This window comes from Anoplolepis gracilipes, chromosome 4 (assembly GCF_047496725.1).
Source record: "Anoplolepis gracilipes chromosome 4, ASM4749672v1, whole genome shotgun sequence".
NCBI lineage: Eukaryota > Metazoa > Arthropoda > Insecta > Hymenoptera > Formicidae > Anoplolepis > Anoplolepis gracilipes.
The window spans coordinates 14,058,332-14,084,146 of record NC_132973.1 but is presented as its reverse complement, the minus strand read 5'-3'; the positions used below and the strand labels follow the sequence as shown (position 1 = coordinate 14,084,146).

The following is a 25,815-nucleotide window of genomic DNA, read 5'->3' as shown; positions in this document are numbered from 1 at the left end:
TTCGCAAAACAGATTTTATTAAATAAATATTCGTCGCCACAATTGATCAGATCGAGAATTGTACAATTATTAATACAGTTTCGACGATGTGTACGCTCACATTCGGGGAAAAGAGAACTAATGTACAAACGATTCTACACATGCGATGTCATGCACGCGTGTTCTTACAATGCCTACATACACGTGAAAAATCAAACGCGTGTTGCATCATTTTTCCTTAAAGTCGATTATTTGCTAGAGCTTAGAGTACAAAGTGCAGACTCCTCAAGGAGCATCGTTGCACACACACACAAACGCACGCACACACACACACACACACACACACACACACACACACACACACACACACACACAGACACACATATATACATACATACATACATTCATTGTTTAATATCGTAAAAATCTTTCAGTGATATTGCACACTATCGTTATGTTAAAATATCAGAGATCACGGCTGGTTCGATCGATTTTTATCCCTAAACAATTCCTTTCTTTCGATGTATCGCGAATAATTCATTGGTCCCGTCGGACGGAACGATGGACGGATAATAATTATTCGTTGTCATCGATGATAATATTCGATCAGTTATCCAAGCACGTGCAGAATCACTTTTATATGCATAATAAATGCATCAATTTATCATTTCAAAGTCTTATAATTCTTATGATTTGTTATTAATACTCGCAATTTAATCTATTAATAGAATTTCAAAAAATTTTAATATTTTTCTAACACGGGCATTAATTTGTTTCAAAAAACACGATAACGCATAATGAGTTAAAAAAGACGCACAAATATTGTTTGGAAAGGATTCTCGATTCTAATGTAAGCCACACAGCGTATCACAATGTTTCATATTAATAGTAAGTCGATATCTCTTTATGTCGCGGAAGAAGCAAAGCACAAAAATCTTGAGTGACTTCATTCGCGCTTTGTCATCCTATCAGTCGATTTATTTTGTTTCGAAATAAAACGTCTTCCATTTAAAGATCATTCTTGCTGTGGAGAACGATTCGTTCCACGATGATAAGTATTATACGACGAGAGAGAAAAAGCTGCTGTGCTTTGACCCTAATCACCTTCGCAGAGACATTAATTCTTTACATTCTTTCGTCACTTTTCGACGGTTAATTTTTTTTTTTTTTTGTCTCAAGTAAGAGTCGTGATCAATCTTATCACGAGAAAAACTTGATTGTAAATAATGGTCCCACTAATCTTTAAGAATAAAAATGAAATATAATAAAGAATTAGAAAATTAGAAGAAAGTTTGCAAGAAAGAAGTTTCAGAATTAAGTGATAAATATATAAAAAATATTACTTTTTAAAGAAAAAAAATATTCTTTAAATTAAATTTTATAATTAAATTTCAATTCTTTAAAGAGAAAAACTTTTGGCAAGAACCTTCTATTTTTGATAAAATAGAGTTATTCGATTTTGCTAATTCCACATTAGCAGCATAATGCAATTTTATACCATTAGTATTTTTTGCATCAATAATCTGCGAACTTAAATGAACAGTCATGACAGTTTCTGGTGAATTACATCGATCGAGTCACTTGACACATAAAACAAAAGAAAATGACACATAAAAACCACGACTAATCTCAAGACGAAGATGAAAAATACATTCGCGATAATTTAGCGCGACAACGATTCAAGAGGAATCGCGATTCGTGACTTTCCCTAGTTGACGAATCGATCAGGGAAAGTGGTCATGTTATGCGTGTCTTTTTTTGCGAGCAACGGTAAATGCAGGTCACTTAAATTCCAATTTGTAATCAATGGCGACACGCGGGCATCAGCACGAATGTAATAAACTCTCCAGGTGCCTCATCGTGAATAATGTAAACTGTAAACATATGTCGCATACGTCATGCACCATAATTCGATGTTTCATATCAGGACAAATATCAAAGTTTGCTCTTGAATTTAATTTGAGAGCCGTTAATTTTAATTTTTCTAATTCAGTATCGCGAGTTTAAGATTAATCCAGATGCCTGCTATATATCGCGACGCATGAGAATATAGTCATTTAGGATGACTTTAGAAGAATGGCAAAAGATAATCTGAAACATTGTCCGTCTTCATCATAATTGAGCCGAATGTCTATATTCAAACGTCCTTAAAAGAGTAAATGTACTTAAATTCGCACTATCTTCTCTCTCTCTCATTTTATGTCTTTTTTTTAGAACAAGATAGCTGCGCAGGAACTACAAGTACAGCCTACAACAGTCGCGATCACTTCAGTTTAAATTAATGCAACGAAGCTATCGCGCTATGTCACTTTCGTCAAAACAGACCAAACATCTTCTTCGCCGAGCCGGTGCTTCTCTTCTTCCTGGCCGGCGCCGACACATCCGAGTTCTCGCCGTTTTTCGTGGCGATGATTTGCGAAGCCGGAGTCAGTTTGCTTCGGACGTGTTCATCTAGAAGCGCCTGCATGTCCATCTGCCACTGTTCCAGTTGCTGACTCAGTTCGACTTTCTGCTTGATCGCCTCCTTCAGCTGGCTATCCGCCTGCAGGATGTCTATTCGTGTTCTAGCTAATTCCACCTCCACCCTGTTTTGCCTGGCTACCGCTTGATCTCGCACTTTGTAAGCCTTTGCCACAATCTCGTCCTTTGTCAATTCGGAATGCTCGATATCGCACCTAGCCCGATCGCGTTCTTCCTTGACGCCACGTAGTTCCGCTTCGCAAACGCTCAATTTGCTCGTCAGCTCCAGAACCGTATCGCCACGTCGCTTCAGCTCGTCTTCCTGTATCCTGAATTGCTCCCGTGAATATTCCAATTCCTCTCGTACCCTGTGCAGCTCCACTGCTAATCCTAGTTCACCCGGTGCTCCTCTGCCTGACAGCGCGAGATTATAAACCTCCTCGACCAACTCCAACAGCGCGCCCGGATAATTGGTCTAGAAGAAGAAAATGGTTCGATTTTTATAAATATATTGCTTGTTTAAATAAATCAAAAATTAATGTTATACTTTTTTAATAAAAAAGATAAAATTGTTACACAGAGGAAAAATCACTCACCGGCGAAGGATGAGCTTCTCGCTCGGTGGTGTTTACTTCCGATTCGGAGTTGTTGAGATTGATCACCAGCATAGACTCGTCGCAATCGCTCTGCAAACCCGAGTCGTCTTCACCGCGTCTCAGATGAGCACACAACTCCCTCAATCGCTTCGACGCTTTTGCCACTTCCGTCTTCAAACTTCCGTCTTCCTGTTCCTCCAACGAGCTACCGCTCTCCTCGCATTCCATCTCTGCTTGTAGAGACCGCGGTGTCTTCTGTATCGAGCCGGAGCGGGCTCTTCTTTCTGCCTCGATAGCTGCCAATGCTGACGATAACTCATCTCTAGGTAACAGCATTTAGTGTAAGATTATATTATAAGTAGTATCCTCAAAATTTGTTCAAACCTTTAGATTCTACGATTATTAACAAATATTTTACGGTTACTGATTATACTGATAATTAATAATACTTCAAATGTATCAAATAAATACAAAATAGATATAAAAAAATAATATCGGGTATAACATAAATCAATACAGATACATATAACAAATGCGATATACTATCTCCTTGATATTTCGCTTTTATTCGATTAAAATATGACTAACACCATTGCTTGAAATTATCATAAAAATCGATAAAATCTAACGTTCAATCGAGTTATCCGCACGATCGTTAACTGAACCATATTAGTTACATACATATTGCGAATTCGGGGTCTCACCTCTCCTGTTCGGCCATTCTCGCACGGTGTTCCGCCTCGTGCTTGAGCCGCTCCAAGGCCGTGGCTCTCTCCTCGGCTTCCTCGAGAGCTGCGATCGCCCTGGCCCTCTCCTCTCGCAGTTCCAAGGACCGCCTTTCTAGTTCGGTCCTTTGTGCCGATACCAGTTGTACCTGAAATGACGCATATAAAACTTGTGTGATGTAATGTAACCAATAGTAATTTTTTATAGCAATTTAATTATTGTTTCGAGCCTTTATTCTTAGATTTTTCCTTCTCAAAATTGCTTTAAAAAAATTAAAAAAAAAAAATATATATATATATATATATATGTATAAATATATAATAAATATTGCGGGGCTCGAAATACACCTTATGTCAAGATTATATTAGTTTATTTTTATATATCTATATGTAGGGCAGATGCGAATTTTATACATGTTTCATAAACAATTTCTGAGACTTGATATCCGGTTGCCCTCGTAAAATGAGTAGAGAAGGCGAGGCGAATCGAGTCGATCGATCGAAGGTTACGTTTATTTTTATTTGGTAGTACTTTCCCACAGATTGTATGCGTAAATTCATGTGCGAACATGAGCAACAATTACTAGCTTCCTTTTCATAAAAAGGATACTGTGAATTGTTTAGCAAAGAACCCCACCTGAGAACCGCGTTCGGCTTCTAATGATTAATAATGGTAATTTCCGTTTCTCGCGGATTGATTAGACAAAAAGGAAACTCTAGGTAGCAACTAGGTAGTAACATTAGCGAATCGAGAAAAAATGACTGTAAAAAGCGAGCCTTTATATGCAAAATAGGATTAATTATATGTAATTATTTTTCTTGGGTCAAGATCAGAAATTATTCACCTCGTCCCTGAGAATCTCCAAGCTGCTGACGTGATCCTGCAGGGTCGTGCTTCTGAGAGCACATTTTTCTCTCAGGACCTTCATCTCCGCAAGCAATTGCTCTTCCTGTCTGGCGGCTTCTCTCAGCTGATCGGCCAGCCTCGTGTTTTGCGCCGTCAACTCCGCAACGAGAGTGGTTTGATCGCGTTCCGCCCTTCTTGCTCTCTCATTTTGCTCCTCCAACTGACTCCTGAGGGTCTCCACATCGGCCTGAAGCTCCAAAGCCCTTGCTTCGCTATCATTTCTAGCTTCCTCAAGTTTTCTTCGCAGTAGGTGCCTTTCTTGCTCCAAATTCTATGTAAAAGAAAAAATATTTCAATCCATTAGAATTTAATTTTTCTTTTTTACTAGCAATTTGGATTAAAATGTCGACTCGAAAATGTCGACGCAAATTTCAGCGACCGTAAAGTAAGAGTGACTTCTGTTTTAAAAGAAGCATTTAATATAGACACACGCACAATTCAAAAGGATATTACAGCAAAGACTTGCTGATTATCCCTTTCACGAAATCGGTGTTTTACATCGCGCACAGGCGTTATTCGGTAAACTCACAATCAGTGAAAAAAGAAACCCAGCGTGTGAATCAGTGTATACATAAATTACATTTCACGTTCATATTTATGTGTATGAAATCAAGATAATATAGTTGAGAACGACCCAGTGAAAGGAACTCGCAAATTTATTAACATACAATTAGATGCAATTTGACCGCTTAGCCAACTATTTCACTTTCCTTTTCTTTAAAAATCATGTGTTTTCCAAGAGCTAGAAGAAGAGAAAATTGAAACATTTCTCTTTTAATTGTCGAATTAAAATAAAAAAAAGAAAAAAAGTGCTAAGCAAGACTTTTATATTCAGACGTAAGATTGTCTGGCAAAATTTCTCGCCGACAAAGGTGCAAATACGATGCTTTTGTACGTAACAAAAGGACACGAGAACTGGTTTCGTCGCAGGTACACACGGTGTAAGCGGCGACCACACACGTAAGATGCTTTGTTCCCATATGAAGTTTCTCAACTTGATGCAGGATAACAAACTCTGCCGCTGGTAATAAGACGCAACAATCGTAAAACGCAGGCTGATTCTAAATAAAACGCGTTAACGTTAATTAACTCTATTTACTGAATGAAACAATTTTGTTAATTAGTTGCGATTAAAATTACGTTCGTGTAATCTTGTTTATTTTACGCGCGTAATGTTATATATGATTATAACAATAACGATGTCTAATGGTTGACAGCAATCTGGCAATCTTTCAGCTTTGTTAATAACAAGACAATAAAACATTTAAGATCCTTCTCTTAATATATCTTTATTTAAAACAAACAATAGATTTTAATATTTCACACAGATTAGTAAAATGTTTTTTCACAACATCCGTTTTCTTAATATTTTTAAACATGTCTGCACATGAATTATTTTCGCAAACTGTTTCAATATATAGCATAATAACCAAAATCAACTAGTCTTAATCTAGTTTCATTTTCCATGATAAGGAATTATATATAATAAAATATAATTAAAGATGCAATACAATTTAATGACAAACAATTATTTTACCTATAAACGTGTTTTAATTAATATTTAAAGAATAAATAAGTGGATGGATTTTTAAATATTTCTATTATTAATATCACAATAATGTTAAAATTTATAAAACTACATTAATAACACTAAAATCTATCGTTTATTTTGATAAGATGAATAATAAGATATATTAAGAGAAGGATCTTAAATCAGTTATCAAACATCATTATCATTACCCAGACAGCACATGTCCCTAAAAGATGACTAAAAGACGACTTAAAGACATTTCATTGTCCTTTAGTCATCTTTTAGGGACATGTGCTGTCTGGGTAATGATAATGATGTTTGATAAGATGAATAATAAGATATATTAAGAGAAGGATCTTAAATCAGTTATCAAACATCATTATCATTACCCAGACAGCACATGTCCCTAAAAGATGACTAAAAGACGACTTAAAGACATTTCATTGTCCTTTAGATATCTTTCTAAGATGTCTTTTGGCCTTTTTGTGCTGTATGAGTATAGTATATCAAATATGTAACATACTAAATATATGACATAATAGATGTAATAGATGTTACATGCTTTTCATATACGAGTGGTCTAATGGCTTAATGTTGTTTTATCGAGCTAGAAAGATATACGGCCTTGGTTTCCCATAGTTACTCATCGACCGATCATCAACATACCCGCATGTCTACAGTTCGTCGATCCCTAAAATTCGTAAAAGAAAAGGCGAGCAAAAAGGTATATTACTTCAAAACAACAGGAGACAGTTCCCAGGAGAAATTTTCATCGCTTTTGTTATCAGTAAAATAATTATTCGCAAGTGGTTTAAAATTTTCACTAATCAATGTTTAAAATTTTCACTAATCAATGTACATTAATTACGCATTATATTTGATTTGTTCTCTATACACGATTATCTTGACTCCGTATGAGGATTTTGTCTGACATGAGAAAAATACGTACACATGATTGACAAGCAGGAAGCTTGTTTTTTAACAAAAAGAAGAAACTTCTCTCGATGCAATATTAAAAATGAATTGAAGTTTACTTTTTATACAACACAAAATTGTGCAAAAGGAGTAAACAATTTTTCTGCTCTTTCTCACGATAAAATTAAACTATTACAGGATCCAAGTGGGTCAGATGGGTCTAATTGACCTAGCAGTGACTACCGCAAACGCGCGCGCACACAAGGAAGCTGCACCCCACGACTCACTCAGCTGTATGAGTCATGAATCTCCCGTTCTCCAAGCAACACGCCGCTCTAGTTGCGGTGTGGTTGCGCGCCGATACGTCGCCGTGTAGCATAAATACGCCGCCAGCCAGAAATACCGGTGCTCGCGTAAAAACATGCTTAAGGTTTAAGTCTCTCGAACGCGATGGATCGCAGTCGAGACGGACAATTTTTACGGTCTCTGAACGTTGCTTCCTTCGTTGTCGCTCATGATTTATGCAACGACGCTCCGAAGCAAAGAGAAGTCGCGAATTATTAGGAAGAGGATATTTTTAAAAGGGAATATATTATTATATTTAAATCATATTCGAAAAATCCTGTTATCTTATATACAGTTATTTTAGAAACAATACACTGATATAGAGCGCCAAAAATGAGCGAGAAACTCTTGATAAATTTCAATTAAAAGGTAAGAAAAATTAAATACATCAATCATCGGGCTTACGAGCCGTGTCCTTGTCGGCTTAAGTTTAAACGTGCGAGCGCTACTTCGCTATCGAACGTACACTATCTAATAATATTTATTGCCGGCGCAATGAGTCACGGATCCGTGACCGTCGTCGACGGACGCGACACTCCGATCGACGGACCGACTGCATCTGCAATTTGCAAAATACAGCATGCCGCACGCGAACGAGGATAATTGCATACTGTTGCGTATTTTATTAAGCGGTAATTTCGTTACTGTTGGACGATCCTTTCTAAAGTCGTGACTCACGACTCCTGTCTAATTTCCGATCCTCCGCTCGTCCTACTCTTGCGACACGCCGAACGCAGAGTCAGCATCCCAATGATAGGGATGACGACATTTCGTGAAGTAAAAATTCAGTGACAGTCACCGTGAGTCGTCCGTATATCACCGAGAGTAGCCGCGAAATTCGCGACTGGCACGAATACATTACAATCTTCGATTTTACAGGTCGATTCTGTTACAATAAAGCTTCGTACCTTTCGTGTATAAGTATAATCAAGGTACTAGATTCCGATAATCTAAAATGATTCTAATATCTATTTATGTGATCTTTTCTCTTACTTAATTTTTTCTACTAATTACATACAGCATATAAGTATTTGTAGGATATCCTTTTCATATCTATAATTGTTAGTATATCAATGCAAGTGCATTTTTCAATGTGTTTGTGTAAAATTTGTTTTAAAAAAATGTAATTTAAAATGTAAACATTGGTTTGGCCGTTTCAAACTAGAGGAATAAAACTGTAAAAATTAGAAAATCAAAAAGTTGAAAATATTCACCGTTGAATTTCACAGTCTCGAGTATTCTAATACTTTCGTTTGCTGTCGTAAAGTTACGATGAAACGGATATTTCGCTTTTATTGCAAAAGACGTCGATCTCTGGACCATGTCTAATCTAATTATACGGTAAGAAGAGTGAGACCTCCATGTTACAAATGCTGATACTAATGTCTCATTTAATGGACATTCTGTTTTCTGCACCGTCAGATCGCTATTCCGTTTGAAAGAAAGTGAAACATACTATATGTCTTGAAAACGAGAGATGTCAGAGAAATGGCCGTAAATGGAACCAAAAAGTCTTAAATATATCACATGTGTTAATGTATTTTCTTTTAACTTAAAATATCAAAATACTTTTTACTTGAAAACGATGATCATTTCTTATTTAATTTCAGACATATATTTATCTCTGTTACAATTCCCAGTTGGAGATTGTTCAAACTGCTAATAAATCAACATTTTTCTTAGCATATTTCCGGATGTAACTAAAATTTTTCATAAAAATTTTGCACTATTTCGAACAATGATTATCGCAACCGTGGGAAGAAAGAATTAATTACATAGCCCTGTGGTCGGCCAGAGGCAAGCATTATTGCGTCGCATCTTGTTCACTTTCCCTCGAAGAAAACGATAATGCCGAGCGCGCGCAATCGAACGGGGCAACGAAGCAGGCGAATGTAAGGAGATCTGTAATCGCGAGGCAATGGCCTGTGACGAGTCCGGTCGGCGAGCGTAAGGTAGCGCAATCGGGTCCATCCGGATAATAGAACGAATAAAAATTTAACGAACAAACACGGTAGAAACGAAATGAAATAAGTTTCTTTCGGTGTAAAAAATTTTTCTCTCGCTTTAAAAAATTTAGGTAATCTACCATCAAGATAAACGCAATCTATAAATTTGCCAAATGTAGCGTGTAATATAATGATGTAGATTCTTTAACGAGTCCCATCTTAGTATATAAAATTTACTTTGACCACAACTATTCAATTTTTTAATTCTAAAAATTCAATCCTAAAGATCAATTATAAAAATTTATTTTATTTTATTTTAGAATTTTCATTTTTAAAATTGCCTTTTTTAAAACTTTAGAAATTTTAATATCACTCCGTAATTTCTTTTATAGTTCGACCTTTAATCGCTTACGATTGTCAATCAACAACAGAGTAAAATCAAGGATAAATTCATACGCGAACGAGAGCAAAGCAAACCGCGACAATTGCATGTAGTCAAGCGTTGCGTAATTTCTCGTCCGACGTGTTTGTCGGCTGCGACAAAGCGCGATCTGAAGAAGCGAGTTAATTGGATCAGTGTGTCTCGCTAATCGATTCCATTATCGCACGTGTGAGAGAAAAGTCGGTGATTCTTTGTAGGAAAAGAAGTGACTATTATGAGGAGCGCTCTTGAATTTATTATTCACGGCTTCTCAATCCTGAAGAAGAGGAGTCTATAATTATACGGCCAACAGAGAGAAAGAGAGAGTACCGCGAACGCGAGCGTATGTATTTGTTGGATTATTACGTCTAATAAACGTCTATTTTATTTCGATTAAAACATGCAAAATGTGAATTAACTCGTGTGAATTCAAGAGAGAAGAATATTATTACTAAGATAATACCCTTTAATATGTGTTTGTGTACTTAACATTTAGATATTTAGATATTTAAATTAATTTTGGTTTTAGTATTTTATTCAAAGAAAAATAATTTTTTTATTATCAATAATATTTTTAAATGTTTATGTAATCTTAAAAAAAAGTTTCGCTATTACTTTTATTTCAATATTTTATGGCAAAGGAAATTTAATGTATAATTTAATTGCAGTTATACAAACATTTTAGTCATTATTATTTAATCTTATCTATTATCTTTTTAAATCTTTTATTAAGTAAGAATTATATTTATTATACTTTTATTATATTTATTATATTATAACAGATTGTCTTTTTTAAAAGATATACGAAATATAAGTTATACAATATATTTTTTCATAACATAATAATATAATACATTAATTTTAATAGTATTTCGCAAAATTGAATATACAGATCAATTTATACGGGTGTAAAAAACGGTACAAATTAATTTATACAAATATAAGAATAATTCTTTGGTGCGCAACACGTTCGGCTGAAAGTAATTGGACCGGAACTTTACGGCATATTATTTAATGTTTGTCGAATCGTAATAAATCTCATTTGTACCAGACTCGCTTGCGCAATTTTGTTAATGAGTGGCGAAAATTAGGTAGCGGTTGTTACCACATTCTCGTTCATAATGAAGGTACACCCTATTCGGTCGAGTTAAAAAGCGAGTCGCAATGACCAGGCGGTGAAATAAATGCAAGTCGCAATCGTCATCGCAGCTCGTATGCACGGACACGTAATTAAGGCTCCATTTGATGATATGTGATAATTACGATAGCAATGAGTATCAAGCATAGCGTTGAAATATCTTAACGAGCTTCGTTATAAGAAAAAAAAGTTAGCAGGTAATCTACGTAGTGGCAATTATTCAGCTGTATCTCGTGACTCGGCAATTTTCGATAATTACGTAATTGATGATAAATTATAAATGTTTAGCTGAAAATCCAGTTAACAGATTTCGTGTAACGATTCCCTATCCATTTCTAGATTATAGCGTAACTGCGGTATAGATAAAAAAAAGAGGATGCAATTAATTTACAGTTAGCGTTAATCGACTGTAAAGCTTATACATGATCTATCGTTTCTTATAAATTTCTCTATTTCAATTATAATATTATGTACATATATATAAATCAGTATTATTTCAGAATAAGTACATATTATCAATTCAAAAATTAATTAGTAATATTGTAATGAATATTTCTGTTGAGTCGCATATTAAATTAAAATCAAATTAAGGTAAAAAAAGATAATTACTCTGTTGTGTAAATTTTTACCGTTTTTCTTATCATAAAAAGAATCATAAAATATATTAAAAGTTAACATAGCCAATTAGCACTGATAATAAATAAATAATTTTAACAAGTCATATGTGCTACTATAGTTCGTCAGAGTAATTAAGCCATTACTAAACGATTACATATATGCGTAAATTATAATATATAATTAGATACGATGCGACAGATCGTTACTAAATAGTCGATGAAACAGAAATTACGTAACTTAATGATTAGGGAAATTACGTAAACCGAGGATGTATACTGTAATTAATTTAATCCTTCTACAACGACAAACAGCGATAAATGTAATCATTTATTAGAAGTTTACAAAACACGCGTGACTCACTGATAATTAAATTGCCGCGTTGACCAATAAAATTCACGTCGTTTGCACTTTCATATGCCTTTCAAGGCTGCACCGTTCTTTTTGCAAATCGTCAAGTACTTTGTATGCTCAATGATAAATCTTATCTTATCAAGTCGATCCAAGTAAATCGCGCTGACGTATATATGTTCGATAACGAAAATCTTCAAATATCGCAAAGACAATAGAAAAAAGTTTGAAGCTAAAAATGAGATTAAAAAAAAAATAAATTTTCCTTTTTGAAAAGAAAAGATACAAGATGATTAAGCTGAAAATTACGTAGCAATTTTCGAAACAAATGCACTTTTTCCGAACGTTCAGACCCCATTCGAATTATTTCGATCATTTCATCGAATTGGACAGCCGAACGAATGACAATTTCAGCAGTAAACCATGAAACTTCTGGCCGAGAATAACCCAGTTTCAATAAATGGGTTAATAGTTGTTACACACCATCGAGATTGACAATCAGAAGTGTAATGGTAGTTATAAAATTCTACGATCTTTTGTTTTATGAGCTAATTTTCATCTATCGACTAGTACTCGACGTTGTTGATATCGAATATCACCCAAGGGAAGATATGACACGACATTATTCGATATATTTTGATTGCCGCAACGCTCACGTTTCTCGACGTCGCGAATGAAAACGAGGAACTGTCGATTCTCTCTCGAAATAATATTTATTAAACTGCGATCTATATTAATGAAGTATGTATATTCATACAGAATAATATAATACTACGGACGATGCGCTTAGACGTATAATTTACGAATCGTGCATTGTTGGTGCGTGTGTTTTTCTCATCGCGCGACTTACTTTCCGTGCGCGCAAAAGTTCTCATTGCATTTATATGCGGATAACATTATTTAAAAACAAGAAACTGCAGAAGAATCAGGCCAGTCGAGTCATGTAAACGTGAAAAAGTAAGAAGAAAAAATGCTCTGGTTTTTTCCGTTATATTGTCCTCTACGCGGGCAAATATATTGTCATTATTTTATGCGGTAACTCGTGTTGTAAGTAGAATGAAAGGCATGTAAGGTCGTATATAAAATCGCAATAGTCGGTGTGACTAACGTACAAACTAAAATTATGCCAATTTTTCAAAAAATAGTGTATTTTTTTATAAATTAATAAATATTATATATGTATAATCTTTCAACCGCGTTTTGTGTGTAATTACAATTTAGTTTTAAATAATATTATATTCTTATTAAGATAATATCTTCATTTATATAAATTTTTTATAATTTTTTAAAATTTTATATAATTTTTAAATAATTTTACAATTTTTTAATAAACTGTAAATTACGATACAGTTTTGGCACTTAAGTTACATTAGATGCACACAGCACTCTTTCTCTTTTCTGTGTTTATAGAAAAGATATATATTTTATATTTACAGAAAATATATTTAATAATATTCCTTTTATATATATCTCATCTCTCTCTCTCTTTCTTTAATATATTTTGTAACAGTTATATATTGAGTAACTTTGTGGTCATGTGTTTCGTCATTAAAAAAAAGCTGGTACATTTCTCAGTGGTTTCCCTAGTACCTGTAATTGAAAAATGACGGTGAGACACCTGGTATAAATAGCTATTGTGGGAGCACGTGCATGCAGGAATTCCGTTATTCGAGCGGAGACACGTCGCGATTCCGCGTGCGGTATCACACGAGCGCGCGAGGTGCAATTAGATTCGCAAGAACAATGAAGATCACTCGCACGTTTCCGACTATAACGGCCACAGATCTTTAATTGGCTTCTCTTTGCTCTTTCTTCTCTCTCACTCTCTTTCTATCTTTCTCTATTCCTTACGACGATAAACTACGGTTGAGATTTATCACATTACATTGATTCCGATTATTCTCATCCGTGTTGCGTTTCAATCTATCGCAATATTCCGCAATTATCGTGTCTCGTGTCGATATATAAAAATGATAACAATTGCGCAAATTCGAATCGCATTCAACGGTATTTATAGCGTTACAGTGTTTTGCATCGATGAGGGAAAATAAGCCTGAAATAACGAATAAAACAAATATTTTAATCTGTCACTTAACGGTATCTATAAGTGTTTACTTTTGATTATGAATTAAGCGACATTACATTACATTATACATTTATTTATATTTAAAGTAATAATTACTTGTATTAAAATCTCAAGGCTAATCTTTAATATTAATCAGGATTTTATTAATCCAAGGAAAATCACGGCGGAAAAAACATAATTATTAATCGCAAGACATTTAAACGAGAAACGATATTTCCATCTCGCGATTTCAACTTTCTACGAATCAAAGTGACAATCACGGTGATTACTAACGGTGATTACTTGAAAATAATATCTTTCGCCGGATAACCAGAGGATGTTTAAACGCACAAGAAACCATCGTCATTAGACACGATCACGAAATCTTAAATACATTACTGCGTGCATTCGGATCATCGTCGGTCAGATGCGACATTCGGTGACACTCACAATCAGTAAACCTTATCTCTTACGAAGTTTTATTATTACAAAGATCTGTCATTAATCTTTAAACGTGTTACAAATTGACAATTTAATTTCGATCATATTTTCTTTCAATATTAATTTTTTCTTCTAATTGTAAGTAATTTTACCTAGATGTTATTATCTTCAAAAAGAAAAAATTATATTTACATAGATGAGAAGTAAAGAAGTCTCTTTTCAGGTTGATCTTTTCTTTTATTAATGTCGCAACCGAAGACGCAATTTATTCCGCCTTTCTAAACCTACTTTAGAAAAAGGAAGACAAGTAAAGGGAGATAAGTATAACAAATTTTCTCTATTGTGTCGTCACGAATAACGTGGAAAAAACGGTCTCGTCATACGAAACAATCGCAACTGGCGACTTTGTAAACGCACAGTGACTATTGTGTATTCGCGAGACCAAACGAGAGCGCAAAGCAGGGGAGGGCAGAGAGGGTGGAACGTTCCCCTCAAGGGTTCCGACCGCTAACGGTCTACTTTTTTCGAGGCTTTCCGGCCCGCTTCGTGTCGGTCCCGCTCGTCGTCTTCTTCTTGTTCGCTTCTGCAATTAACCCTGCGTGGCTGCGGACTATTATTGCGAACCGATACGAATCGCGATGTTCGCGTCACGGCCTGGAAGGTCTGAGGAAGTAATCTGGGTCAGGGTGCTTCGAGGATAAAATGTATGAAATTTAGATGACAATGATATGAAAGCAAAAAAATATATATATATTTTATAAAATTTCGATTCTCTCAATTCTCTCATTGAAGGGCGATATCACGATTTCAAATAAAAATGAAAAATATATTTTATAAAATTTTGATTAAATTTTAAAAATTATTAAAAAGAAATATTTTCCGTACTTTAAATGAAATTATAATAACGTTTCGTTTCCTGCCTCACACAAAGTTTTCTTTATAATTAGGTGCGAATTCCGAAAAGACAAAATTAATTAATTCTAGTCAATTCCTCGAATAGCATTGCAATCAAATTAGAAAAATAGAATTGCATATCATAGAGATAAAGCAATCAAACTAGAGAAACTTTCATATGTTTGAAATCATGATACGTTGTTACTATCGTTGCGCTTGAGTCTCGTGCGTTGTAAAAAAAGAAACAAAGAGAGAAAGAAGGGATATATCATTTCCTGATACAAAGAGAAATCTTCGAACTTCGTGACCGAATGGATTTCCTTTTCGTAAGCACTCGTGCGAGGCACGAAAGGCTTCAACGGAAATGCTTGCACCTGAGTAACAACTCGACAGCATTAATCTACCTATGTGTGTGCGTGTGCATGAACGTACGTGGATTAAAAAAAAAGACGATTTTTCCCCTAGCGAGAAAAAGTTATAAAGGAAAAGTCACGATTCTCTCCCTCACCGCGTTAAATGTTTCAAAAGAAAGGCAAGGCCCATAATCGTCTAATCATGATTCTAACAAGCGCTTCTCCTCGCTCTGATGCCGACGTTTGACTTATTATAACATACTTGAGAAAACTACAGGTCGCGAATGCGACTAGGACGGGCCGAACGTGACTTCATTTACATCACATTCCGTTTCTCTCTCCGCTTGAAACCATTGGCCGGAACCATTGTGTGTTCTTTCGTTGCATAACAAATTCTGCCACCGTTCATTAAGAACAATGAATTACAAGTAGGAAATTATCTCGTCTATATTATATTTCTCCTGCATAATTTTATTTTGCTATTCTCGTCATATATTACTGTTATAACCCAGAATTATAAAAACCGTAAAAAACGAAATGCTATGCATTTTGACTTATTATTGCTTATTAATTATATACAAGTATATAATACAAACAAGTTGTACAAACCAAGAAAAATTAAGAGGCTAAGATATGGGAAATCTTTTCTAATTCATTAAAAAATAAAAAGTTGTGGAATAAAATATTGGAGATAAGAATTGTGTTAAAATTAACATTTTAAAATATTATTAATATATTATAGTACTTACAATATTCTATTCTCTCTTTCACATACAATATACAATATACGATACTCCTACGTCGACCTACGTGACAGTTCACACATCTCATGCTTAATTACACACGCACAAATATCTCGAGGTTAATGGGTGATCTCAATTTTTATCGCGAACCGAGAAATTCACAGGTCGATGATGCAAAGGTGCGAAGCGTGGAACCTTAGCTTTCTCGGAGAAGAAGCGCATCCTCTGCGTGCTGCATAGTCGCATGTATGTACATACAAGACCCGTTTTTTATCGATCGGCACGGATCGTTACCGAGAGCTCTATGTTAAACCGAACAGTCCGCTTTCAGACGGCCAATTATACAACGACGAGCATTATCCAGCGGCTCGGCTCGGTTTTGTTACAACTCGCGATCGCGACCCATTTCTCTTTGTCTCGCGCAAAAGCACGCTCGTCGGAATGAAAGTGGAACTTTGACGAAAGCGCGCATTTTTGCCCGCTTTGCAATTGCCAAGCCACGAGCTGGGGAGTCTGGCAGATTTTCTCGGCGATAGATAACGACCGCAAACGATTCACAGCTGTCAGCCAGTGTTAATTACCGCGATCGTAAATTAGTAAGTTGGAAAGCGATATAATATGCAACTCTCAAAATTTCCACTAGAATGATTATATTCAAACGGATTTAATATTGGCTTTTGTTCAGTGAAAATCTGATTAATTACTGAACTTTTATTTAATAAATACAATTGATATTAATAGTAATTATAACTTATAATATTGTTAGCGTGTAAGCTCCGTATCAAAGTTGTTAATTAGCTCAACTGCATGTTTATAACGAGGATGAGAACTTATTAAAAATCTGGGACAACCTCTGCTTATTAATAAATACAAGAAGAAAATTCGTGCATTATTGACGTTTGTAATTATTTCACGAGGAACACATTAATTATACGAGCTTGTGATTTATCGTTCAACATAGCTGATAATAGAATGACGAGCCAGAATAACAAAGAGTCGGTCAAACGAGGAAATGATCGTCTCGTTCGATGATTCGCGACGCTTTCGATCACTCCGATTATATAAGAGATCGCGATTATTCCATATATGCAAGCGTAACGAGCACTTTAATTAAAGAAAACTCGGAAACATCAAACGGTCTCACCTCTAGCGCTCGATACGAAACGTACTATCACCTTCACGCTTAATATTTTACTCATGCAACGCGAGCACGCGCACATTCAGCAAACGGTGATCCCGACGCATGTAAACACACTACTAGCATATGCGTCATAGATAACGACATGACGTTAGGCAGGTGCAAATGCATAATGAATTTGTACGGTGACGTAATTATGCATTATTCATTATTTAAACAGCTGTGTTGCTAAGAAAAAAGAAAAGAAAAAAAAATATTGTCAAGAGAAACAAAAACTATTGTTTAAATATAATTTTTACGATAGTTATTAGAAAACGCTAATTTAATGTCGTTGATGCATTAATAAAACAATCATCTGATTGTGAGTAATAATATTAGAAATTTAAAAGGTGAAGAGTGACAAAATTTCTAACATTTCCTTTGCTTTGTACGCTTATGTATTACTCGAATGTTTGAAGAGGTCTGTGTATCTGCAGGAAAAATAATTATATCCGGAAGTAAAATGGAAGTCACATACTGTCATTTAGAAGAAAGTTGCTGTCTCCTCGAATGCACAACTGCATCACGGAGACAATGTTGCAGACCTTTTCTCCGATTCATTCGCTTTGCCTCTTCTGCGGTAGTCAAATTGTATATAAAACTTATATTTTTATTCTTGTATATTAATATATTTTATTAATTAATATTACAAATTTTTTTCTCGTATATATTAATACATTAATTATTTTTAATGTATTGATAGTATTTTAATTACGTTATCTTTGTGTTTTTTTATTTTTATATAATATTTAGCTATACTTACATCGGAGGGGATTGAAATGTTTACGTTAAAATGATTATGTTTTTACGTCTTCTGGTATCTCTTATATCTCTAAGGCCTAATCTACAATGTGCCCTTTGTTTCCTGTTTCTTAGAAATTAATCCAATCCTGTTTGATTATTCTTCTTAAAATCAATGCAATTAGTTAATTTCTAAAGAAAGAAGAAGCAAAGAGCACATTGTAGATTAGGCTTTATCATTATATCTTTAGCACTTGCTGTATAACGGGTAATCAAATTCCATTTATACGCATAGGCACGGGCCTTCTATACGGAGGTCAAAAATAAGGCGACAGTCAGAACGCGGAAAGATAAGAGAACGTGGGTAGGCAGACGTAGGCAGAGCGTAGTGCCGGGTATTGTCTCTGAGACCGTGGTTGTTGCCTAAGTGGCTTATTTCCACGCTTTCGTGGCTTTCCGTGGTCGCCTGGTACGAATCGTGTTGTCCATGTACGAAATCCGAAGCTCGCTAACCGCGCAAAAATTTTATTATTATTTTAGAAACCGATTACGCCAACGGTTTAAATTATAAATAACGCTAAAACACTAACGTCGTTACATCTTTCGAAAGAATACAGTTCAAAATATTGAAAAAAAAGGGAAAGCTTAATTAAATAATGTTAATAATTACAAGCAAAGTTGCTGCGTTGACGCTAATAGAATTTACGAGAAAAATATGATAATGAAAAAGAAGAACAGCAGAACGGTAGAGAGAAATAAATACATATATTTGAAATTTTTTGTTCCAGACTGTGAAGAATTCAGCAGAGCACATCGCGTGCTCTCGCTTGTCGAGAACAATCGAGATGTAATTTATGGTGTTTGCCCGGCGGGCAAGTTCAACCATGTCTACGAATTGCAATTTCGACCGCAGTGTTGTAAAGAAAAAAAAAAAATTAATAAAAACATGTTTGCATTTTAAAGTCGTGTGCACCGATTCTGCAATCTTTGTGAAGAAACGTCCGTGTACATTTCTATTAATGACTTTCGTGATTATTTTTTCTTTTTCTTTTTCTTTTTCTTTCCTTCTCGATTCGTTTCTTGCGAAGGAAAAAAATTGCCCCTGCAAGAAAACACACGCGCAATATAATACCAATACTTGATACGGTAAATGAGCAATGTTGGATGCGGACGGGAGTAACCCTAACCGTCTCGCTTGGCCGTTTCAAGACGGCTCACGAATGCCGTGTGAGTCTATCGGAAAGGCATAAGGAAAAGAAGAAACGAAATATTTAAGATAATTAAAAATAAGTGTAAAATAAAGCCAATTAAAAGATGAGAGAAATTTTTAGTTTATTCTAATGACTGCTACAACACGAAGAAAGTAGAAAAAGTACATTACGGTATGACTCTTTAGTGAAAATATTCTAGTTGTTGCGCAATTAATATAAAACTTAGACTAGAAAGAGAGATAAAATGTGAAAGAGAAATTAGTTTCTATTTAGAGAAAAAGTGTTTTGTAATATAAAATAAAAGATCAAAATCTTCTTCGTATGATTATTAGCTATTATATTATATAGCTTCTGAAAAATTGCTTAATTTCTAAGGTAAATTTTATTGAGCTTATAATTAACTCTACCTCCTGTTTCTCGAATAACAAATGGATTTTCGACCGTTGTGAGTTCCGCGTTATCGACTTACGTAATCAACGTGCTGCGTGTTCGCACACATCGTTGGCAGCAAATTTTCCGTGGAACGGACGTAATGTTGGAAAGCGACTGTATCCGTTAGACACGAAGGTGAAAATTTCCGGCCGGTTGGAGTTATTATTAAATGTCTCTTGTCTTGCGATTGTTCGCCATATGAGGCTTTTCTATCTTCAACTAGCGTTAAAGAGAGAAACGTCAAGAACTTTTGTCCAGATGTTATCTGCATTTACCCCAGCATTCTCTATCGTTACTTGATAATACTTAATTACGATAGTACAATTGGCGTGTTATTACGATCAATGGTATACTGAATGTCGACACTTGTAATACAACCGACTGATAACGATGCATTTAGTTTGATATTGTGTGTGATGGAATATGCTACAGGGATAACGAGAGATTTCTATCTTAAGTAAATAGAAATATTTCAATAAAAAAAGATGTTTATCATTATGCAATTATCTTATACCATTATCAATTTTATCAATAGATAAGATGCATTGCAATAATAAGTGCAGTTATCGAAAGACGATCCGCGACGTTCTTAATCAAGATAGATAGACTCTCGAAGAGCCGGTTGGTGTTTATATGATGAGTGAGTCACTATTGTTCATCGTTTTGTAATGAAACGGACAGTAATGCAACATATAAGATATAAAATCGAAGGTAAGACAGAATTAACGCCCGCGAAAGTGGAGCACCGGTTGCAACGCGTAGCTACAGTGCATATGTACATACATGCAACTGTGCACAACATATGGATTGCATTATGTATATATGAAAGCAGACTTGGCTCTATGTTTCTCATTAAAAATTATTTCCTACGTAGGTTCTCTTCTACAAAGGATGATATCGTAAATATGTTGCAAACAAGGAAAGCAAAATTCACCTCGTTAAAACCGTTGCGATGCAGATAAAGAGACTGCGTTTAATTATTTTTTATCTAATTATATAAACAAGTGAAATGTTACGTAAGAGTTAGTTTTTAATTATTATTGCACAAATGATAAATTACCTGCATATTTATATATTTCATTAATTAAGTGAAAACGCTGAATTATTTTTCTCAATTTTCCTTTCACTCTATTTTTAGCATCTTGAAAAGTTTCAACACTTGTAAGTAAATTATTTTTATTTTCCCGATCAATATTTTGATATTTTAGCGTTATTTGATTATATCCAACAATTAAAAGATGAGGATAACATGTTCTATTGCTTACATTTAGTTCTATAAGTTATGTTATTTTTTTCCTGAATTAAATTAAGTAAGAATATTCATCAAGCAAAAATTAATTGTCGAAAAGAGAAGAAAAATATTAATCGTGAATATTTTTCAGAAATACTGTGTACTCACTTCCAATTTGGTGGAATATTGCTCAGTTAAGGCTGCGGACTGCTTTGTTAGGTCCTGATTCTCCTCGAGCAATGCTTTGCCGACTTCAGCAGCCAAGACGAGATCTCTCTCATATTGCTTCAGCAGCTCGGTAGGATCCTGCACAACGTCCTCGTGATCCAGCGAGTGCCTCCTCGCTAGGAGATCCGATATCATGTCTTCCAGAACGTACGGCTCTGTCTGACTGTCTTTCTTGGGCAACATCGCGAATTATTGGCGTTTCACTCACGACACAGCACGGTAAACGTCACTTCTGCCCCGCTTCGCGGATCGAACTTGCGTGTTTCGACCGATATATCAGAGGTGGGCGTGCGGTAAACACTCAAATGAATATTCTGGCACACATCAGATGCATTTGATACGGATATAACACACAGAGATAACGTTAATAATGTCGTCACTATCGACTCTCCCTCGTTGATGTGAAACGATCGTGCGTGGGCAGCGCTGAGTTATCGAGCGCCATTGATTATCTGTAATCAATTAAATTCCGATTTTCTCTCTTAACGCACGAGATGCCGAAAAGGTAACTTTAGATATGAGATGTTTGCAAATTTGACGAACGAAATCTCCGAAACTCAAAAAATTAAGCTTTATGAAACGTCTACGTTTGATATTGGTTGTAAGATCGCGATGAGGAAATAATTTCTGCCAAGCACGTATCGCTAGATTATCACGCAAATGATAAGAAAACACAGAAATAAAATACATGCATCACGCCTGCTACACGCAAAACAATAAAATATCTTTGTGCGTCACGATTGAGTACAAATTATTAAGTGCTTTCCATTTGGTGACTTAAGTCGATATAAGCGTCATTCTATCTTTGTTGTCACTGGATGTTAAAAAAAGATAAGTTGATGCTTATGTCGACTCATATCACTAAATGGAAAATACCTACAAAAGACTGTTTATACAACTATACATAATCTTATTTATACCACTTATGTAGGTACTCAAAAGTATTTTTCTGTTTACAGGATTTATAATATTTTTGTATATTTCAGGCATAAAATTTATTTTAATGAGAGGGTTTATTTGAATGAATCATCAATGTTGTATTTATTTTTATTATAAAAAAATCTTTTCAAAAATTTTTATTATGATATATATTTTTATGAAAAATATAAAAAGATATTTACGTGATAAGTTTATATACAATTTCTATTTTCTAACACGTGACAACAAATTTTACTAATGAAATATATCAACATTTTTTAGTTAGAAAATGTCTCTATTAAAATATAAAAAATAAAAGATTTTTTTATATATTTTAATTATTTTTTCATCCCTTTATAAAATATTTACATGCAGTAATAATAATGACAACTCACAAAAAATAAATATTAAATGCATTTCTCTTCTTTTAGGATTTATTTCATTATTGAAAAAGACTGTAAAAATCATCGGCCAGACGTTTGAAAAGGCTTTTTTACAATATACCATACGATCGAAAAAGTCATCGAGTTAAATGCGATCGAAGAACCGCATGAATAACGCATAAACTCACTCACCTTTAAACTTCCACGAATCATAATAGATCATTAGCGGTTTTTTCGTTGAATTTTGTCCTTGAATATCGCACTTCTTCGTCAATCGCTTGACCGCTACCGGATGCGATTGACCGTTCTGACATTACGCTCGATGCACTCGTAATCGTACAGATGTAAATAGATCCATCGCTTCATCACTGTTACCAACACCATCACCGCTATCGAAGAAGATGACGACGAGTGCAACGCACCGTTGCACTTTTATTCGAGGATATCGATCGCGGAGCTTTACCGCGTTATCGATCGGTTGTCACTTCTTCGGCGTTTCTTACACTTAGCACATCGTAAATTCACTGTTACATATTCCCCGAGTCGAACGAAAATACTGTCATTACGGACACGCAATTTGCAAATTCGCAAATTGTCCCCGTTACTCGGAACAAGGTCACTAGAATGGAAAGTCTGACAAATTGCGACACAACAATACACGCTCCATTCGTCTATTTGCCCCAAACATCCGGGTGCGAATTCATCCGGATGGGTTTAAATCCCTCTTGTGATCCGAGAGGTGAAGATCGATGATTTTTGGGCGTCGTTTATAATACTTTAGTAGTTCATCATTTATCCGTATGAATAAAATTCGTGTTTAGTTTAATTTCATTGCAGGAAAAATCAATGATTCTTAGACACTGACTGTTCATTTTGGAATAATAATCGTCTCTATTAAAATCAAGTTAAAGATTTTCTTGTGTATCTCATTTATCCGCTTCTGCAAAAAAAATTAGAAAATTCATTTTTATCGTCATCGTGATCGCTCGTATAAATTATTTCGGCGCACTATCGACTATGATGTTATATCTCGAATATTAACATTTCAGGAGAGGCCTTTCTATATTTTTACGAAAATTTATGAAACATAGGTATACAACATAGATATGTGATGTAATGTTTTATTTTTGTTTTATCTATACGAATAATGAGTCACCAACAAATGACTAACATCATTTTACTGACATTTTGCTGACATTTTAGAGAAATCGTCTTTTGATGAAAATAAAGTACAATATAATAGCGTTTATTAATATGTTAAGCCACAATTTTGTAGCGTATTCAAGTGTATCCAAGTTTCTGTTTCAGGACAAATTTCACCATAAACTACGTGAAACCTACTTTTAGACATCAGAATTTTAACTCGCGAAAGAAAAAAAGTGTATTAGGATCGAGTCGCGGTCGAGCGGTACGTGGGTGGATTTAATTACGCGTATAGATTCGTTAACATACATGAGCCACCTAAAAATCGATTTGCACGAATCAATTTGTGCGTGGGAGGTTCGCTCTATACATATGTACGATACTATGTACGATAGACATCCACGAAGCAATTGCGTCGTATTATCCTTGAATACCAACAAAGCGATTCCAATGGTCATAGATGAGCACGTGCGACAATTCACGTTTATCGATTCTGACATCGTCTCTCTCTCTTTCTTTTTCTATGTGTCTTCTACCCTTGCCGCCACGGTTAAATCCAATAAAGGGAATGAATCCTAAACCGACTAGAGCCTACGTCGATGTCATATTAATTGTTAAGTCGATCGACGATCGGGATAATAACCCGTGAGCACGTTTTTCGTTTGACGTCACTCTCATGATCATCCTTTAATAGCTCTATTAGATGTACTACGTTTTTCTTTAACTTAATCTTTCATCAAAAATTGAAAGAATTTTCTAGAATGATTTATGTATGAATATAGTCCTTATTTTTTTCTGTCCAAATTTTTTTGCTAATTATAAAAAAAAAATAATTCGAGAAATTTTGGATACTCTAATACATTTTGCTCTTCTCTCACTTTAATAATAAATATCTTACAGTGTGCAATTTATATAATCTTAATAAACATGTATGATTATAGATATTTATTATTCCTTTCTTTGAAAAATAAGCATTATTAATGACACACACACACACACACACACACCTGTATATTCCACGTCGTGCAAACTGATTAAAATACCCGCACGGCACTTACGATCGCGGGGATGAGAGAGGAACAATTACACGGATCTCACACATAAGCTCGAGTGTCTACCTGTTCGCCGTTGCACGGTCGGCCAGGTAGTGAGTCACTAACCGTGAGTGGAAAATAAATATTACGGAATCGTACAGCGTGTGCTCTCCACGAGAACGACCAGCGCGACTTCTCCCACCAGATTGCCGTTGAAAGTAATTCGTTCGGCTCGACGCACCCGCCCGTTCGCTCGCTCGCTCGCTCGCTCGGCTCTTTGTGTTGATCGTGTAAATACGAACGAATTTGTATCAATACCATCACATTTTTCAATTTCAAAATAAGGCTAAATTAAATTTTGAAAATGTAAAATTAATTTTTCGCTATATTGTCGAGAGAAATTAAATAGAAACTAAATAGAAATATAATTACGAATGTTCAAATCTCTAATAGAATTAAAGACTGTTAAATTAAGTATATTTTAAGACTTTCTTAGTGAAAAAGAGTATTTATTAATTATTCTTGCGACACTAGATATTATTTATAACTCTTCCCTCTAGCGTCATTGTAATTTAACGAAAATCCTACTAAACGGTATCATAATTTTCCCCATGTTACTCCAATTTGATCACAATCGTGATGCCCAACAATTATACCTTTATTCATACCGCACTCTCCAACTACCGTTTCAGTATCGATCGAAGCGTGTCTGAGTGACCGCCGAAATCGTTGTTGAACTCCAAATGGTCGAAAATGCGACCGATTCTATCGATGGAATTTACAGGACGAACCCACGATACAAATAATGGAATAATGGTACGAAAGACACTGCGCGACTAACGATAGTCGAAACCTGAGAGGTTCCGCGCGTTCGTTACCCGCGCGGCGGGCA

General features: G+C 35.0%; 1 protein-coding gene and 1 long non-coding RNA gene across 7 annotated transcripts; one reads left to right on the top strand and one right to left on the bottom strand.

The window, feature by feature from the left end:
• Nucleotides 1–25,815, bottom strand: LOC140664748 (bicaudal D-related protein homolog). Of its 6 annotated transcripts, none has more exons than XM_072890185.1 (7): nt 25,580–25,815; nt 22,939–23,686; nt 21,386–21,897; nt 4,606–4,938; nt 3,740–3,909; nt 3,036–3,357; nt 1–2,914 (listed from the first exon to the last, which is right to left on the bottom strand). In XM_072890185.1, the coding sequence occupies exons 3-7, from the start codon at nt 21,626–21,628 to the stop codon at nt 2,294–2,296; spliced, it is 1,689 nt and encodes a 562-aa protein (XP_072746286.1). In that variant the 5' UTR covers nt 21,629–21,897; nt 22,939–23,686; nt 25,580–25,815; the 3' UTR covers nt 1–2,293. The 6 variants fall into 6 exon arrangements, with proteins under 6 accessions (XP_072746286.1, XP_072746288.1, XP_072746285.1 ...); XM_072890187.1 differs by lacking the exon at nt 25,580–25,815 and adding an exon at nt 25,083–25,198; XM_072890184.1 differs by lacking the exon at nt 25,580–25,815 and adding an exon at nt 24,897–25,066.
• LOC140664753 (uncharacterized) lies at nt 20,389–21,193 on the top strand. Its single transcript, XR_012046491.1, has 3 exons — nt 20,389–20,443; nt 20,522–20,697; nt 20,861–21,193. It is a non-coding gene; the product is annotated as an uncharacterized lncRNA (long non-coding RNA).

Coding starts and splice junctions, on each gene's coding strand:
- LOC140664748 (XM_072890185.1), bottom strand. CDS start 21,628: ATGTTGCCCAAGAAAGACAGTCAGACAGAGCCGTACGTTCTGGAAGAC. Junction 3,910..4,605: donor TGGAGATTCTCAGGGACGAG/GTGAATAATTTC, acceptor GCGTCATTTCAG/GTACAACTGGTATCGGCACA. Junction 2,915..3,035: donor GAGAAGCTCATCCTTCGCCG/GTGAGTGATTTT, acceptor TTCTTCTTCTAG/ACCAATTATCCGGGCGCGCT.